Below are 16904 nucleotides of genomic sequence, written 5' to 3'. Positions count from 1 at the left end.
ATCTCCAAGGGCTGGTAAGAGAACAAGAATCTCACTTTGCAAATGCTGTTTCCACCATGGCTCAAAAGAGAGGTTTTTCAGAATTCATTGTGATAAGTGAACACAAAATAGAAAGAATGCATAGCTCCTCCAGCTCCTACCCTGGCCTGAAATGGAATGAGAAAAACTTATATGTAACTGCTTTGACCACAAAACTACTGCTTAGACTTGTACCCCTATGAGTGAACATATAAAAGTGGATCCAACACAATGTAAGAAATTTGCTGAAAACAACACAATTTCATAAGAAACCTCAGCTTTGGGGAAAGTTGGCATTTGCCAGTGAAAGTCCATTTAACACCCAAAACCTTCAGAGGCAGATTCTCCACCATTCCACATCTGGGTAACTGTGCTGTACAAACAGCACAGCCACAGAAATTCAGACAGCGCAAAAGGAGATTACCTTCTGCATTGCACTCGGGCAGGCCGTCCAACCCCAGGAGCAAGTTGCCTTCATCATCATACTCCCCATAGGTGCCTGGAGGACAGGTTGGTGCAGGTTTCTCCGTGGGTGGCTCAGTGGTGGTCGGTTCTGGAGTGGTGGTGGTGGTGGTTGTAGCAACAGTTGTTGTAGTGGTTGTGGTGGTTGTCGTGGTGGTTGTTGTAGGTATTGTTGTAGTAGTAGTTGAGGGAGTGGTTGTTTTCTTAACCATCTCAAGACCAATCAGAGGCTTTCCTCCAAGGCTTATTATTGGTTTATCTTGTGCACTTGCTACAGGTTTACTAAATCTGCTATGTCCAAACAAAGGCAATCCATCAGGACTCACCATTGGAGCACCCTTTTCATCTAAGAGAGAAGAACAAAACCAAATAATCTCACCATTATTCCACTTCAGGTTTATAGCATTAAGCATTACTGTGTTTTATCACAGTAGATGCCACAAAAGCACAGAATAGAGTGAATAGAGCCTTCTGTAAGTAAACTGACAGAGAAGGAGAGTGTTACTTAGGAAAGAGCCATGGCTAAGGAAGCTGGAAAATGGTTCAGAAAAACCTCAAAAAAACCACAGTTGTGTTCACATTTTTCAGCTGTTTGATAAACACTCCAGGGAGGTTTCATTTCAGAATCACAATGTGCAGGCAATGATGGCATTTCATCTAAGTCACTCTTATCAACTAACTGTTGATGAAATGTACTGTTGATGAATCCATATTATGCTCCTTAATGTCAAACACATGCAAGGAAAATCTGGGATGAGCTGGAAAGATGCTGTCACTGCAAATAAGCTTGTGTGCCAAGTTCTGGGTACTGTAAATATTCATGGTAGCCAGGTTAACAATAGGCACTGAATTTGTATTCAAGAGATCTGTACAGATGGATTGACATGCAAACAGCAGTCTTCAGAGAACACAAACAGGGTTTCTTACTATTTGTGGTCAGCTTTAGAAGAAAAAAATGAAATAAATGCATCCATATGGCTGGTACAGTGCTAGCAGTGGGGAATAATTATTCCTATGTATACAAAGATATAAACAATCATCAACCCTTATTCTACTCATCAGTCCTTACTCTGGCTCAGTTCTGCAGTCCTTTTTAATACTGATACAATTGAGATGGACTTGAGTAATTCTTGCTGCCTTGTACTCTGGAGTCTCACAGGATGACTCAAAGCCTCGCCAGGCCCTGCAATGTGCTGACTTGAGGTACAAGCAACTTGAAATGGCTTGCATGGGACCTGGGGATGCCTGAAGCATTCAACAGCTCAAAGATTTGTACCATGTGTACAACTACTATAGAGCTTTTTTCTGTAAGAAGGAAGTTGTAACTTACCAACAATTGTACGTCCATCTCCTCCTAATTTCACTCGGAGAGGGTTGCCTTGGGAGTCTTGGAGGTATTTTCCTTCAGCATTTAACACTAGCCCTCGGTCGAGATCTACAATCTAAAAGCAATAGATAGACTCAAGTTTAGCTAACCCAAGAGGAGGTGAAATGAAGTTTCACAGCAACAGAAATACTGGGGAAATTCAGACATTAAGTATGATGTTCAGGAATAGCTACAACACACTCGAATTTTTAAACCAAGCGTATAGTAATCACTGATATATCATTGCTGAAGAAAGCAGATTCCCAGGAACTGGGGTCCAGAGCTGCACAGCCATATTCATATCACCTACTGCAGCTCTCAAATGAGCAAATCCCTTGATTTTCTTGGGCTGCATGACTCCTAAGGTGAATTCCTGTAAATTCTGTATGACACTGAGCCATTTGAAGATGGGATTTAGAATTATATCCAACTAAAAAAAATTAAATATTAGACTAGTTACTTTATTTTGAAATGGAAGTGAAAACAAAGTAGCTAAGATTTTAATTGGGGTAGGAGACTGAAGAAAAGCCTCTGTCTTGTAAAGCAAATATGTCTGAGAGCTTGGACTGAATTCCAGAGCTAACTGCAGTTAAAATTCAGTCCTTTTTGCTATTTCAACCCAAAATAGCTGAACTTTATGCTGTTTTAACCTGAGGTAACAGACACTCAGCCACAGAAAACAAAAATGCAAAAGGTGTTAAGTACTGTGAGGAAACTGGGAAGGAGACAGAAACAGCAATTCCACATTGGCAAGACAGACTTACATCTGGCGCTGAGAAAAAGACTGCAACAGGAAGGACAGCAGATGATGAGATCAGTCTCTGAAGCCCTCCAGGCACCAGATTTAGCATAGATCCTCTTGCTTTGCAAGGTGTTCATCCTGCTAGCAGCAATGCCTTCCCCTCAAGAGGCAGAGAAATGCCCCATGGCATTCCAACCACCTTCCTAGCCCACTTTCTGGAATCCATTTGAAGGACTTTGGGCATGCTTCTCAAAATGCCTCCCTTGAACACGACACACCTGATGCACTTTTTAACATTCCTCTAATGAAAATGAAGCTGCATGCCATGTGCAAGCAGCTCTGCTGATGCCAGGGAGGCTGATCACAGAATCCTACTGCTCAGCACTTGGGAAAACATGCAGGAAGCACCAGTTCCTTCCCTTGCTTTCCTTGGTTAAAAACTCATTGTAAAGGATGTTAAAAGACAAGGTGTGGGCATGTATGCAGCTTGTGGGACTTTCCTATCAATGGCATCTGAGCTCTTCTGCATATACTTCTGGAAACATGAGGAAACAAAAACCTACATAAGTGCATTTAAAGCATCATGACAGTTATGGAGGAGGTAATTTTTATCTCAGAAGTCTTGCTCAGGAGTTTCTACCTGGAGTGAGAGTCTGGGAGAAGCATTGCTGAACACAGCTGTTTATTGCTGAGCACATCTTTCACAGCAGCTATTCCAGGCAATCTCCACTCACAGTGCACAGCAGACAAGAGCACACTGTGTTGAGAGTCCCTGAGTCAAAGGGGAGCATCAATCTCATTGACTTTGATGAAAAAATGTTTCTCTAAATTTAATAGGAGTAATGTTATAGCTTAAAATTCAACCCATCAGGCTGTAAATTTAAAATATTAAAATAACAAAACCCAGAATTTGTCTTTAGATTTCAGTGGAACAGTAGAAACCAAACCACTAAGCATAGCTTCACTTTAAAGCTGCATTGACTAAGGACAATGCTTGCCTGTCTTTTCTTAATGAAAATACAAATACAATAAAAGGTCAAAACATCTTGAATTTAGACAGAAGGTCACCCTACCCACTTTGCTCCTTGAGGACCATTGATTACTTTCTGTCCGCTTGGTTTTCCATTATTACCAGGAATTACTTTACCATTTCCATTTCCATTTTTCATTGTAAGATTTGGTCTGCCATTATAACCTGAAACAGGGAAGAAAACACATTATTCTGAAGAAAGCTGTGCAACCTACAAGCCATATTTTAAATTGCAAGTAAATGCATTTTCTGGCTGATATGAGTATAAACAAGAACAGAAAGAGGCCTCCCCACACTTCACAAACCAGGCACTCCACTTTTTCTTGAAGTAACTGTTGTGACACTGTCAGATTTTTGCAACTGACACAAGAATCTGAAATTGTTTTTCTGAAGAGGTTAAACACTCATTCATCTCTATCTTGTTTACTTGGTCTGTCTATTTAAGAAAGCAGGGCAACATTTCTTCATGGCACTACAGTCATTAAAATGTTTGTGATCTTTGTAAGTGATCTTTCAGAAGTGGGATGAAGGAAGAAACCATTATTAAACACAACCACTTGTTCAATCCTATCCTTATACAAAGCTGTAGAGACAAAATGAAAGGAGAGGGCATAGGAATTATCACTACTCCTATATTTTTAACCTGGAAAATGAAGGAATCTCCTTCTCTAGCTGAAAAACCACTGCTAAACAGAAGTACAGTCATGTTAGAAGTGCAGAAGCAGTAGCACTGAGCTGTAGGCCCCCCAGCTCTGAAAGGGCAGCAACTTTCACATCTTACCTCAGAGAATTGCCTCCAGAAAAATATAATGGGAAAAATATAGACTGGGGAAAAAAATCAACTGAACACTTGTTGGTTATAACTTCACAATTGCATTGCTAGTAGTAACCCTAAATAACTTCTATAGAGAAATCTGTTATTTTTTTCATGCCATACATCTCACCCCCCATGGTGTTATTCAAGGTCTACTCCCATCTTAAAGCTCTTTAAGCTGGTGAACCTCTACACAACACTGAGTCTGACTGAAGCATATCAAATGTAACAGCCCAGCTGCACAGTCCTCATTGCATAACAGGGAGGCCACTTCAAACCAAACATTACTACCTACAGATAACACAGAAAGTATTTACTAAAACAAGTCACTAAATACTATTTTGGATGTCCATGCATTGGAGGGAGAAAAGGTATTTCTACCTAGCAAGGTCACTGAGGCTGTCAGGGATTTTCCATAGGTGACATGAGGAATAAATACCTTGATCTCTAGTGGACCCTCTATTCTACTACCCAGGTCCACAGATATTTTGTCAGAAAGCAAGTCTCTAACTCTTGGGGTAAATCACAGCCATAAAGGTATTAGATGGTCTGGCTGTGATGGGTATGGGCAACAGGTATGGGCAACCCTGAGCTGTTACTTAGAAAAAGGAGGAAAGTGGCTTAAAAATTCATCAAAGAAAACATGGAATGCCAGGGAATCATGAGGAGACACCTCACTGTCTAGGCATGGGCAATGTGGCACTATGGAACCTACAAAGGTCTTTTAGCAATCTATGATGAAGAGCTATGTACCTGAGAGTCTGGCAAGTTCTGAGTACAAATGAGCTTTCAATGAGCATTTGGTGAAGTCAGTGCTCAATAAGGAACTTTTCCAATTTAGCATCTAACTCTGTCACCCTCTTTGTGGATCACAGGATCCTGCGCAGATCAGACCACAGGAGAAAGGGTCTGGCAATGTCCAAAAAGGCAATGTCCTCAAGAACTGGGCTTCCCAGCAACCACCAAAATAAAAAGCAACATATTATACTAAATAACTGAGCCTGTATCCTGCTGGAGGACTTTTCATCTAACCGCTGATCCTAGGAAAAACGCAATTAGTGACATTAATACAACAAAGGCAGCATACCTGGTCTATAAGGAGGTCTGACAAATTGGCGCTGAGAAGGGCTCCCTTGCCTGGAGTTCAGTAGTCGCTGACGAGGAGACAAAGTGGAAGAAACTGCTGGAGAAATGGTGTGTGTGGTAGTAGATGCAGAAGAACGTGGCCAGACAAAGCTTGGTTTAGATGGGGTATGTTTGTTAGAGGACTGAGTAATCTGTGATGCTATGGCAGAGCTTCTTGGTGATTCAGGATGAGACATTTTTAATATTGAAGGTTTTTCCATCTCTTCTTCTTCAGAACTTACTTTGTGAGGTAGAAGAGTATCCATAGATTTTCTTTTATTGCTAGCAGTGTCTTCATATACGTTTTTGTTACCTCTAGAAACAGAAGGGGACCGTTTTGCAGACAAAGATGTGGGTTTCTCTTCCATTTCTTTCTGATCATATTCACTGTAATAATCATCCTCTTCATTAGAAACTGACTGATGAGATTTAGATGAAGAGGGGGAAGGAACTTTTTGAGGAAGTTCAGTGTTAGACATTTTTGAGGGCAACAGGCCCTTTTTTTTCTCTGTTTGGGATGCTGTTCTTGTAGCAACTCCTGAGCGAGTAGGCAACGAAGGACGAGTTTGTCTCGAAGTGTGTGACAGCCTTTGATTATACTGGTTGTCTTTTGCTGTATCACTGGCAGAATTGGAGTCTGGCTGAGTGTGTTTTGGTTTGTAGGAAGGTACCTGAGAACCTGTCTGCTGCTGCTTTGATTGAGACGAACTTGAGCTGCCCTGAGAGAAAGAAGCAGATAATCCCCTAGAAGAAGACACCTCTTTAAGAAAGACAGAGTGCCTGCTTGCTCTGTCACTGCCCTCTGTTTCATCCTCATCATCCTCTTCCTGCAACTCTTCATTACTTTGGGATGAGATGGCGCGGTGGGATGGGAGGCGCCGGCCCCTTGAATGCAGTATGGAAGGACTGGTTTGTGCTCTCTGTGGAGGCTCTGAGTGGGAGGCCTTCTCCACTGGCAGACGAGAAGAAAGTGTCTTTCTAGGCAAAGACTCGCTTGGTTTTGATCGAGAAAGCTTTTCTTTTACCTCTCGATTGCCCTGCTCTTCAGGTTTGGATTTGGAAAGAGAAGACTGCAAAAGAGAGTGCCTTTCTGGAGCAGCTGTTTGACTTTGTTGTTCTTCTGAGTCAGAGGGGGGTGATTTTTCACCATGTGTCTCTCTGGAGCGAGAATCAGGACCAGGATTTCTTCTCTTGGAATAGATTGCTGAAGAAGACTGCCTGGAAGAGGGCAAAGAAGGAAATAAGGGGTTTTCATCTTGTGAGTCCTCCTTATAATTCTTATCAACATCCTTTCCCTTGGATTTGGCACTGGTGGAGGAGCGAGAGTGAGGTGAAGTGTAACCAGGAGCAGCAGACCTTGATGAGACTGCTGCTGCAGCCGATTTCGAATCCTTCCATTTGCGGGAACTGGAGCCTGAGGACAGCCTTGTTTGCTGTGACCTAGAACTTAGCTGTTCTGCTCTGTCCTCTGCTTCTTCACTGTCAAACTCATTATGGCTGTTATGAGCGTGGGAATCTGCTGATTTGGAAGCAGGTTGGTGTGAACGACCTAGAGAGCCAGACCTACTGCGATGGCCTGAGACACCCTCGTGAGAGACAGAAGACTGCCGACTCGATGGCGAGGCCTGGCGATCAGACTCTGAGGCTTTAGAAGACATTTTCACCAGCACGGGGTCAGGCGTCCCTTCCCCATTACTCACAAGACCATTACTTTTGGCAGGCAGAGGATGGGAAGAGGTCTTAGAAGGCACATTGTTGCTGCTTTGCCTCAACTGCTTGGTTTCATTATCTGTGTATCTGGGAACAGATGAGGCAGAAGAGTGTTGTGCTGATGACGGTAACAGTGCTGGTGGCTCACGTTCCTCTGTGCTCATCTGGCTTGACACCTCAGATATGTGAGTTGGAAGAGACATCCTCCCTGAGGCAAGGACAGGGTGGATTGGTCGACTAGGGGACAAGGGTTTAACATTCCTCCTCTGGTCCTGGGCTTTTGGCGGTGACGTTGTAGCTTCCTGGGAGGAGGAATCACGATCGTCTGTCACCTCAGTGGATTGGAGGTCAGGTTCCAGCTCTCCTGTCTTTCTAGAAGGTAACTGAGATTTACTTAGGACCCCTCGAGTCAAGATTTTGTTCTTATATTCAGAAAGAAGACTTTTTTTATCACTAACACTAGGTGAATGAACAGACAGCTGCTTAGAAGAAGGTGACAGCTGTGCTTTTGAAGAAACAGAAGAACTTTGAGAAGGAGATGAGCCAGCATTCCCAGTCTTTTTAGCCTCTGATTTATCTTGAATATTTGTCTTTTGCTGAGCAACTGAATCCTCATGAGCAGCTACAGGCAAAAAGAAAAGTGTTTATTCGCAACAATAGAAGATTCATAAAAACTGACCAAAAGCAGAAAACACCCAAGTAGCAAGAACAAAACTTATGAGAATATAAGACAATAATTACTTCTGTATTAACCAGGCTGTGGAGTCCAGCCAAGATAAGTTTTGGGTTGTAGGAAGGTACCTATGTGGAATTACTGTAGCTTGGGTAAAACTTAGACCAATTAAAATCAAACATCTAAAATCAGGGACTGCAACACACTTTCAGGGAAATCAAATCTTCAGCAGAACTTAGTCATGTTGATGGCATGGTGCTGCATTATCCCATGTAAGGCTGTGGCCCACCTTTTTAGCTAGCTTAGAAAATATTCTGTCCCTACAACAGTAACTTTTTAGCAAGAGCCAAACACAAGGAATAGTATCTAAGACACTAAGTGACTTTTAAGAGTGGGAGCTGTCAGGAACAGAGCAGCCAAAACCCCAGAGCATTGCATTCTTTGGCCTTTGGATAACAAGAACACATAGTGTTGTCATAGATTATGGCATGCATTTATTTAAGAGGCTAAAGTGTCCATAAAAATGACCTTTTGCATGCTGCAGAGTGACAAAAGACTTATTTGGGCAATATCAAGATGAAAAGAGCAAGCAAAAACAATACCAAGGAACTCAAATCGCACAGGTCAGACAGAGTGCAGAGGAGCTGAGTCAGTAAGAATTAACACAGCTGGGACCAAAGCAAGAGTGGGTGAACTACAGCATTGTTCATGGCTTGGTGCTCACCTGCTGGGATGGCGACACTGAAGGCTTTTGACTGAGGACCCGGTCCCCTCCTGTTTGCTGCACGAATTTTGAAAATATAGCGCTCCCCAGCCTGCAGACCATCTATTATGGCTGATGTTGTAGCTCCAGAGTAGGTGATGGACTTTGCTCCAAATGGCTTGAGAGCCGGGGCGTATGAAAGAATGTATTCTGAAATGATTTGGCAGACGGTTGGAAGGAGGAAACTGAAAACAGTCCTGTTTCCAGCGGACAGACTGTATGGGTAGGATGAATTAGAACGTGCATTACTAAAATTAATACACTGGCAATGCACGCCGAGTCAACAGCTGGAGTACAAAGACATGAGAGAGAGATACATGTATATATGTAGGTTAAGTAGAATATTTGTTCTTATTCAGAAGACATACTTCTACCAGAAAATATCAGCACTGCAGATTTGCCAAATGGTAGCAACATCACGTCTGTCCAACAAATTCTAAATATGACACACTGTGCTTAGCCAGCGCTAGGGTCAAACACCATGGCAGAGAGAGCAAAGCAAGCTCTGGTTGCCATTTTGAAATTCATCCTGCTCTCACCTTCAAGTGTTGAATTACTGTGATACCTGTGCTCTGTCTTAGCTTTCTGTATTGAGAGAAATTTCACCCCTACAGGAACAATTCTGGCCATAAAGAGGAATCTTCCCATTATAATCCCAAGAAGCGCAGGTGAGATATCAGATATGTGCAAGTTCTGTTTTGTTTTCAAATCCTCTGTAAGAGGAACAGGTATCAGACAAAACCAGGGTTTTGATAATAAATTTCACGTGCTGCCAGCTTTCTCTGTCTACACAAAAACCCACAATAATACCTGAGGAGCCACAGTGCCACAATGAGAAAAATATAGAATATAATGGCATGGGGTTTTTTTTTTCTGAAAGTGACCCCATATTTATTGTGTTAAGAAATAAGGCATGCACAGTTCATCAAAATCAAGGAAAAAAATCATTGATATTTTATATACCAATAAATTTAATGCTCCACTGAAAAACGAATCAAGATATCAGAAGGTATGAATCCTTTTTCTTTGAATCTTTTTTCTTTTCCTTCTTTTTACACAGGCATTGCTTCCATGGCAGAGACACTGCTGTAGCTTCTGATAACTCTTAAATGACTACTGGAGAACACTTTTTCCCATTATTTTAATATGTGGTATAAATACAAAAAAGGACAGGATTGAAAAACAAAAGGATCAAAAGACAAAAATTCCTTACACCAAATTCATTACCACATGGTATAAAAATGACCATGGAATGCTAATTCAGTGATTTTATTTAGCCTGTAAAAATATCTTGTCATTTATTTAGTTTAAAAATAAGACTCAAACAACGATATATTAGATGTCTATAAGCATTCAGCTCTTAAATATTAGATATCTTTAAAATTATTGCCTTGGATGAATGATCTAATAACAATGCAGACAAAACTGCACAAAGGGCTACAGATTGGTCAAAATTAGGAGCAGATTTGAAATATCAGATAATGTCCCTGCATGACCCTTCTTGCAGAAATAATGATTTTTGGACACAGCTGCAGCTCCATTGAAGTAATTGGCAAGATTTCTACTGACTTCAAAAAAAGGAAGGAATTCCACCACTGTCCTGAAGAACACATAAAGCAGGTCTTGCAGACACGGTATACTTCCCTCCAGGCCAATGATTTTTCAAATCCTGAGATGCTGTAGGCTGATAAGGGACCTCCAAAAACTTGAGTAATTTGAGAACACAATCTTGTTAACTACTGAAGAACAGGAGGCTAAAAAATCAGCCTCATTTTCAGAGGGAAACAGGGAAAAATCCCAGAAAGAGCTTTTTCTTTTTCTTTAATTCTATGCAAATCTTAGCCAACTGGCAAGCTATCTTTATGACTATGTCCAATAACACTGTAGTACACAAGATTTATGCATGAGATCTTCTGAAATCAGATTTGTGTTTGCTTCTTAAGCTGAGGATTTCCTTCCATGACAAACTAGAAATAAAACCCAACATAAACCCATTCACTTTCTTGGCAACTACCCAACTTTTTCCTCTACAACTAATTCTTTAAAATCTTTCTGGAAACTTCCTTCTTGAACCTCATTTTGACCTGCCTATTAATGGAAGAAGAGATAAAATGTGCATGCATTTTATCCCCAGGAACCTCTGTGACATCCCAGGCAGACAGTGACAGTGGCTTCTCAGTGGCACTGTGGAGACACTGGGGTGGAAACATGAAAATCTTGCTTGGGTTTAATCAAGTGAAAGAATCGTGGCACAGCCAAGGTTCCAGCTTACTGCAGGGCAGCAGTCTGCCTTTGAGAACAACAGCTTCTTGAGGGAGTTAGAAACCAACAGTGAAGACTCACCTTTGACTTTTCCTTCACTCTCTGGAAGAGCATCCCAGGATGCTGCTACAGAGGTTGGCTTCCCCTTTAATGGCCAAACATCCAAATTTTCAGGTGCACTGGCAGGAGCTGGGAAACAGCCATACACAGAAGAGGCAAGTAAGAATCAACACAGCATACACCTTTTGCTCCATAGCAGAGATTCCTATACAGCTACTTCAAAGATAAACGTGAAGAGTACACATGGCTCAGGTCCAGGCTTGTCTCTGTCACATCTCTCTCTCAGACTGCCATAGTGAAATTTTATTCCATAATTTTAAGAACAGGAAGTCTGCACAAGACTGCTATTGTGGCTTAGCCAGAATGACACGGTAATTTGTTTGTTATGGAGCATTTCCCTGTACCAAAGGGGCCCGACATCTTCTCCATGGTGGAAGGAGAATTTAAATTTGCTGTTCACAAAGAGGAATGGAAGCCAGGTTGCTCTTCTTAAAAGGAAAGGGCACATCTAGCTGCAGGGGCCCAAGGTGCTGAACCCTCCCACAAAAATACCTAAGCCACTTCCCCTTGTTCTCCTTGCACCACAAGAGCAGGTGGGTGTGCTCCCCTGGTGTGCTTCACTACCACAGGGATGCAGGCAGCAGCACTGAGACCCTTCTCAACCCTCTGCTGCCCCAAGCAATCACATGGCTCGTTCTGGCTTTCCCTAAAGTCAGCCCCGTTCCACAGGTCAAACCCTATGCCTTGTGTTAGCCCAAGGACCCTCTGAATGCATACCTGCCTCTGGGGTCCGCTGATAAACAGACACGCTCCATTTGCCTTCCTTTTCTCCCTCCAAGATCTGGATGGCAAACTCGTACATAGTGTCTGGCAGCAGGTTCTCCACCAGTGCCCGCCGGTTGGGCACCTGCTTGTAATCCCACCTTGCCGATTCCCCCTTTTCCCGATAGCGAACATTGTACTGCCTGGCACCAGAAGCACAGGAAAAGGAAAGTGAGCATGTGGTTCTGCCCAGCATTAGCAGAACCAGAGTGGGACAGGGATGCTTTGCCCTCAAGGAGCCTGCTGGGGCTTAGGGAGGAACCTACCAAAGTGCAAACAACAAAGTACCAACAACAAAAGCCTGAGTGTTTTTCCTTTCTCTAATGGAGTGGGATTGCTTTTACCCCAAAGGATGGACTCTCCAAGATGGCTCTTTGAAGACTCTTACTCAAAACACCCTTTTCCCTGGGGAAAAGCTGCAGGATTTCCTGAACTGAGGCAGGCATGCTGGGTGGTTCCACACCACTATCTCACTGCCCCATGGCCATGAGCATGGCTGGACTGCTGGCAGACCCTTGCTCCCAGAGCAGCACCGGTGGCTCAGTTCCCGCCTGTCTGCCTTGATAACTGCTTCCACAAAGAAATAGAGATCTAAATTTTAGAAATCTAAAATTACTAGTTTTCCTGCTATGACTCTCAGGGCATTTCAGCACCAGTTTGCACAGCTCTTCAGTGTTCCCAGGCTGAGCAACACAATCCAGTGCTTTCAGATCTTTGGCAGTTTCCAGTCCATTTCCTTGTTTGTTTTGGTCTCCACCTGCTGCAGCATGCTGCCACAAGCCAAGCTCTCACTCACAGGAGCCCCAGCCTGCTCAGCCTCAGCTGCATGGGGATTCTGGAGGGTCAGAGGATGCAGGGTGCAACGATGGGTGGTCTTTCCCACTGCAGTGATGTGTCTTTCCCACTCCACCCAGAGCAAGGTCTTCTCGAAGCTGTAGTCCGTTTTGACAACTCAACACCTCACCTCTGTGGGCTGTGCCTTGTCCCCCACTCCTTCTTTGCCCATACAAATCTTTGGGGATTTGCTGGCTGTGGTTATATACAAACACTGGAACAGCTAAATAAATACCAGAGCTGGTGCTAGCAACATTTCAGAAGAGATGTAAACTCCTGTAAGTACAACCCTCACACATGTCTCTAAATGCTAACGAGCAGGGCACTAGGAGGCAAGCTAAATTATTCTCATAACCAACAGCAATTAAACGAATGCAAAAGCATTCAGTAGAGCATTGGCAGCAGTTCCCCTTCAGTAGCCATTTAAAAACCCAGGGCTAAGTACCTATTTGCTGCAACCTTCCTCTTTTCATACAGTGGGTCTGTCCAAGTAACAAGCACAGACTGAGAGGACATAACTCGAACAGTTATGTCTTGTGCCACCTCCACCTCTTCCTCCTCTGAAAAGGCAAAACAGAACAGCATATCATTAACAACACTGGAGTTCTCTTAAAAAACAGCAAATGTCTTCAACTGACGCCATAATATTCACTCAGCACCGTTGATTTAGAGATACAGGTGGGAGTAGAAAACTAATTACATTGATTACTGATGGAATTTCATGGAAAGATAATTTCTTTTGTTAGCAGTGTGCCTGCAAGGCCACAGTACTAATACATTTGACAGTCCTTCAATATTCTACTCGTCTCCAAACTGTTACTCACAGCAAATGTTTTATAACATACTGATATTCACCATCTCTGGCAAATGCACTGCTAGAGGTACCCAGAGAGCCGAAATTTTGTCTTAAAAAAAATTCTGAGATTTTAAAATCAGGTTTCATTTTGAAGGGCAATAAAACCTTCCTCAAAAATTTTTTCACAAGGGAGAATTAGTGTATATTTTATGGTTTTGAGTGCTTCAAACAGATTGTTTGAATTCAGCTTTAATTTTTTTATGGTATACAAGAAAAAAAAGAAAAAATCATTGAAGTGGGCTGTTTTGACATATCAGACTACCTTTCGCAAATAATTTACAAAATTTTAAAATTAAGTGAAACTAATTTGATATTTTGAGGTTTTTAATTTTAATGAGGTTGCCTTTTCTATCAGTCCATCAGAGTAGTTTTAGTCTAGTCTATCTACTGGCTAATGAGAGATTTATTATTTTTCCTTACTAGTGTAATGGCAACTATTTCCAAGTCTCCCAAAGGCACAGAATGTACAAGGCACGACCTTCCAGACAGAGTTTTATAGACAAGTAACATTGGAAAAAAGATTGATGTCTCAGGAAAGGAAAGGAGCCAGTAAACTCTGGAGGATGATCTCAGTCTCTAGGGATCTTACTCATATATGACTGAAATTCAGGGAGAGATTGCCCTTCTCTTCAGCAAGAGAAGGGCATTAGCCCAAAACCCAGCACTGCCTGCACAAATGGCAGGCAGCAGGGAGGCACATTTCCCCTCTTCCATACAGGTTTTTAACAGAGAGGGTCTTCAGACATTTCCAGGTTTTCCATGGCAAACAGCTACCATACAAAAATGGCCAAGAGGACCCATCTACTACCCACAAGTAGCTTAGGCAGCCTATTGACAAAGTTTTGCAATGGGAGCACCTGAAGACAGAAAGTGAGCATGAGAAAGGAAAAGGTGTATTGAAAGATGGGATTTCAATACAGTTCAACCACAATTCTCAGTTCTGGCATGGGTGTTTATCACCATCAGAATCTCCTAAACACTTTGCCATTCCCATGCCATTCACATCACAGTGTGAGGGGATGAAAAAGCACACTGGCATGGAGATGATTCAGAATCTCAGTCATCCTTTTTAACCATGGCAGTGGCATGCAATGACTTCTTTCCAATGAAAGTGAAAACTTTTGCCAGGTTGATGCTTCTGCTAATCAGCCCTTCAAAAAAGGAGTTATAGATCTGAGAGAAAGAAGGCATATCATTTTGGGGGGCCTGGCTTTGATTTAATTAAGTCTTCTCATGCAGCTACTGCAATGCATAACATTTGTCAGTAGATAGAGAGAAGATTAAAGAAAAAAAAAACCAAACAGGACCTCAGAAACTCAACCAACCATGTCACAAAGTTGTATTATTTTATTAATCCTGCTTTGAATTAGAGAATTAGAGATATCAATCAAGCTCTTTACCAAACAGAGAAAAACCTAGTAGCTCTAGCACCAAAAGACTTCCTGTGTAAAAATCACAAAGCTATCTCTTTGCATACAATTGTCTCTGCTCATTGACAGCAGATGTGAAAGAAACATACCTGTGACTTTTCTTTTAGTTAAAGATGACCTATAGACAGGTTGGCTCCGTCCTTGTGAGCTCCTTGATGGCAGTGAAACCACATGAACTGATTCAGAGGCTGTGCATGCAGGGAAAAAACAGAAGGTTTTTCTGTTCTTCTCATTTATAAGAAAGAATGAATTTCAGAGTGGTCCCACCACATGCGAGCAGAACCTGAGCTATGGCTCTTCTCTCCACCCTTTCCCTCTGCTGTTAAAACTTGCACATGGTGTCTCTTTAACATAGCATCAAGTTCTACTACAATTTGTACCCTATTCTCTATGTAATACCCTCACTCTGCTAAGACATGGGACACAATTATAACAAGTGTTTTCATTTATAGGAAGAAGGGTTTTTGATACCTAGGACAGCATGTGATGTGTGCTCACCTAGCAGCTGCAGGGGACTACAGAGGTGTGCTAGCTAAGCCAGGTGCTATCAGGGAAATTTCACTCACCCAGTTTTCTTGCTTCTTGGTTTTGTCGCTCTTGCGGCATCGGAGCATAGCTCATCCTTCGGTTGCTCTCTCCATATCCACGGGGATAGCCTTGGGATCTGCTCTGTGGACCCCTGAAGCCTGCTCCATAAGGGGGTCTCCACCGAAAAGGTAACTTGCTTTCAGGAGACTGGGCTCGCACTCTCAGAGGTCTGCTTGGCATCCCTCTCTCTTCACAAAATAAGCAAACACACACACAAACCCCATGATAATTACTATGGAGCACATGATATCAGCAGCCCACATATGTCTGTTGGAAGCACATCTATAAAGATCAGAACAAAGGGCATAATTTTACAGCTTTTTAATTGTTTCTGTGAAATCAAATTGGAGTAACAACAAGCTTTCCAACAGGGACGTACAATACTCAACAGAGCCTTTTCCCAGGCCCTTCAGACAGACTGGTGCAAGACCTTGAAAGTGAAAACATATCGTAATACAAGGACTCCTGCCAGAAACTTGGGATGTCTTGTAGCTTTCCTGTTTAAATCTTTTCCTTTTTCTTTTTTTAAACCCCCTTTCCCCACTTCAGGCACACCGGTACATTATTTTTTGGGGAAGAGCTAAAGTTCAGTGTAAAATGAAGCACAGAACAGTTTTACTATTAAAAGCAGGTTCTTTTCTCCTAATTCCATCTCTAATTGTTCTGTTCTCCAGCAGACGCATATCTAAAATGTCTGTTCTGCACATGCCTTCATTCCTGACTTCCCAAACTCCCATTATATGATCCCTTGAGCACTGTAAAAGGTACCTCATGCAAGTTGGGTATTTTTTAACATTTGCTGACAAGTTGGAAGCGTTCTTTTAAGAAGTCACACTGGTTCAAGGCTTAACAGCTCGTCTGGTGAAAAAAAAATTTCCTAGTATCCAATCTAAACCTCCTTTTGGGCAACTTGAGACCATTTCCTCTTGTTCTGTCACTTGCAGCTTGGGAGAAGAAATTGACTCCCATCATGTTACTACTTCCTTTCAAGCAGTTGTAGAGATTAACAAGGTCTCCCCTGAGACCTTTTCTCACCTATTCTTAACAACTCCAGCTCCCACAACGTTCCTTTGTAAGACCTATGCTCCAGATCTTTCCCATCCTTGCTGCCATTCTGTGGACTCCCCCCAGCACCTCAATGATTTTCTTGTAGTGAAGGGCCCAAAACTGGACACAGAACTCAAAATAGTTGAGTATCACCAAGGGCAGGGGTATGATCCCTTTCCTGGTCCTGCTGCCATGCTATTTCTCATACATTTTCCTCATGTCCAACCCAAACCTCCTGAACAGCTACCTGCAGCTGCTGCCCAGCATTACAGGGCTACATGTGCCTTGCTCCCACCAAGAGG

The 16904-nt window shown here is 42.5% G+C and overlaps 1 protein-coding gene across 1 annotated transcript in view; it reads right to left on the bottom strand.

The window, feature by feature from the left end:
- FNDC1 (fibronectin type III domain containing 1) overlaps window positions 1-16904 on the bottom strand; it is an 84280-nt gene that overhangs the window by 24209 nt on the left and 43167 nt on the right. The window contains exons 2-11 of the mRNA XM_031060843.1: window positions 15534-15743; window positions 15057-15155; window positions 13127-13241; window positions 11803-11990; window positions 11047-11154; window positions 8665-8853; window positions 5520-7889; window positions 3662-3783; window positions 1811-1922; window positions 443-826 (exon numbers count right to left, since the gene is read on the bottom strand). Coding sequence (XP_030916703.1) covers window positions 443-826; window positions 1811-1922; window positions 3662-3783; window positions 5520-7889; window positions 8665-8853; window positions 11047-11154; window positions 11803-11990; window positions 13127-13241; window positions 15057-15155; window positions 15534-15743 — 3897 coding nt within the window. The remainder of the gene's footprint in view (window positions 1-442; window positions 827-1810; window positions 1923-3661; window positions 3784-5519; window positions 7890-8664; window positions 8854-11046; window positions 11155-11802; window positions 11991-13126; window positions 13242-15056; window positions 15156-15533; window positions 15744-16904) is intronic.

Source organism: Geospiza fortis, unplaced genomic scaffold (assembly GCF_000277835.1).
Source record: "Geospiza fortis unplaced genomic scaffold, GeoFor_1.0 scaffold217, whole genome shotgun sequence".
Classification (NCBI taxonomy): domain Eukaryota; kingdom Metazoa; phylum Chordata; class Aves; order Passeriformes; family Thraupidae; genus Geospiza; species Geospiza fortis.
This window is presented reverse-complemented; position numbering and strand designations above follow the sequence as displayed.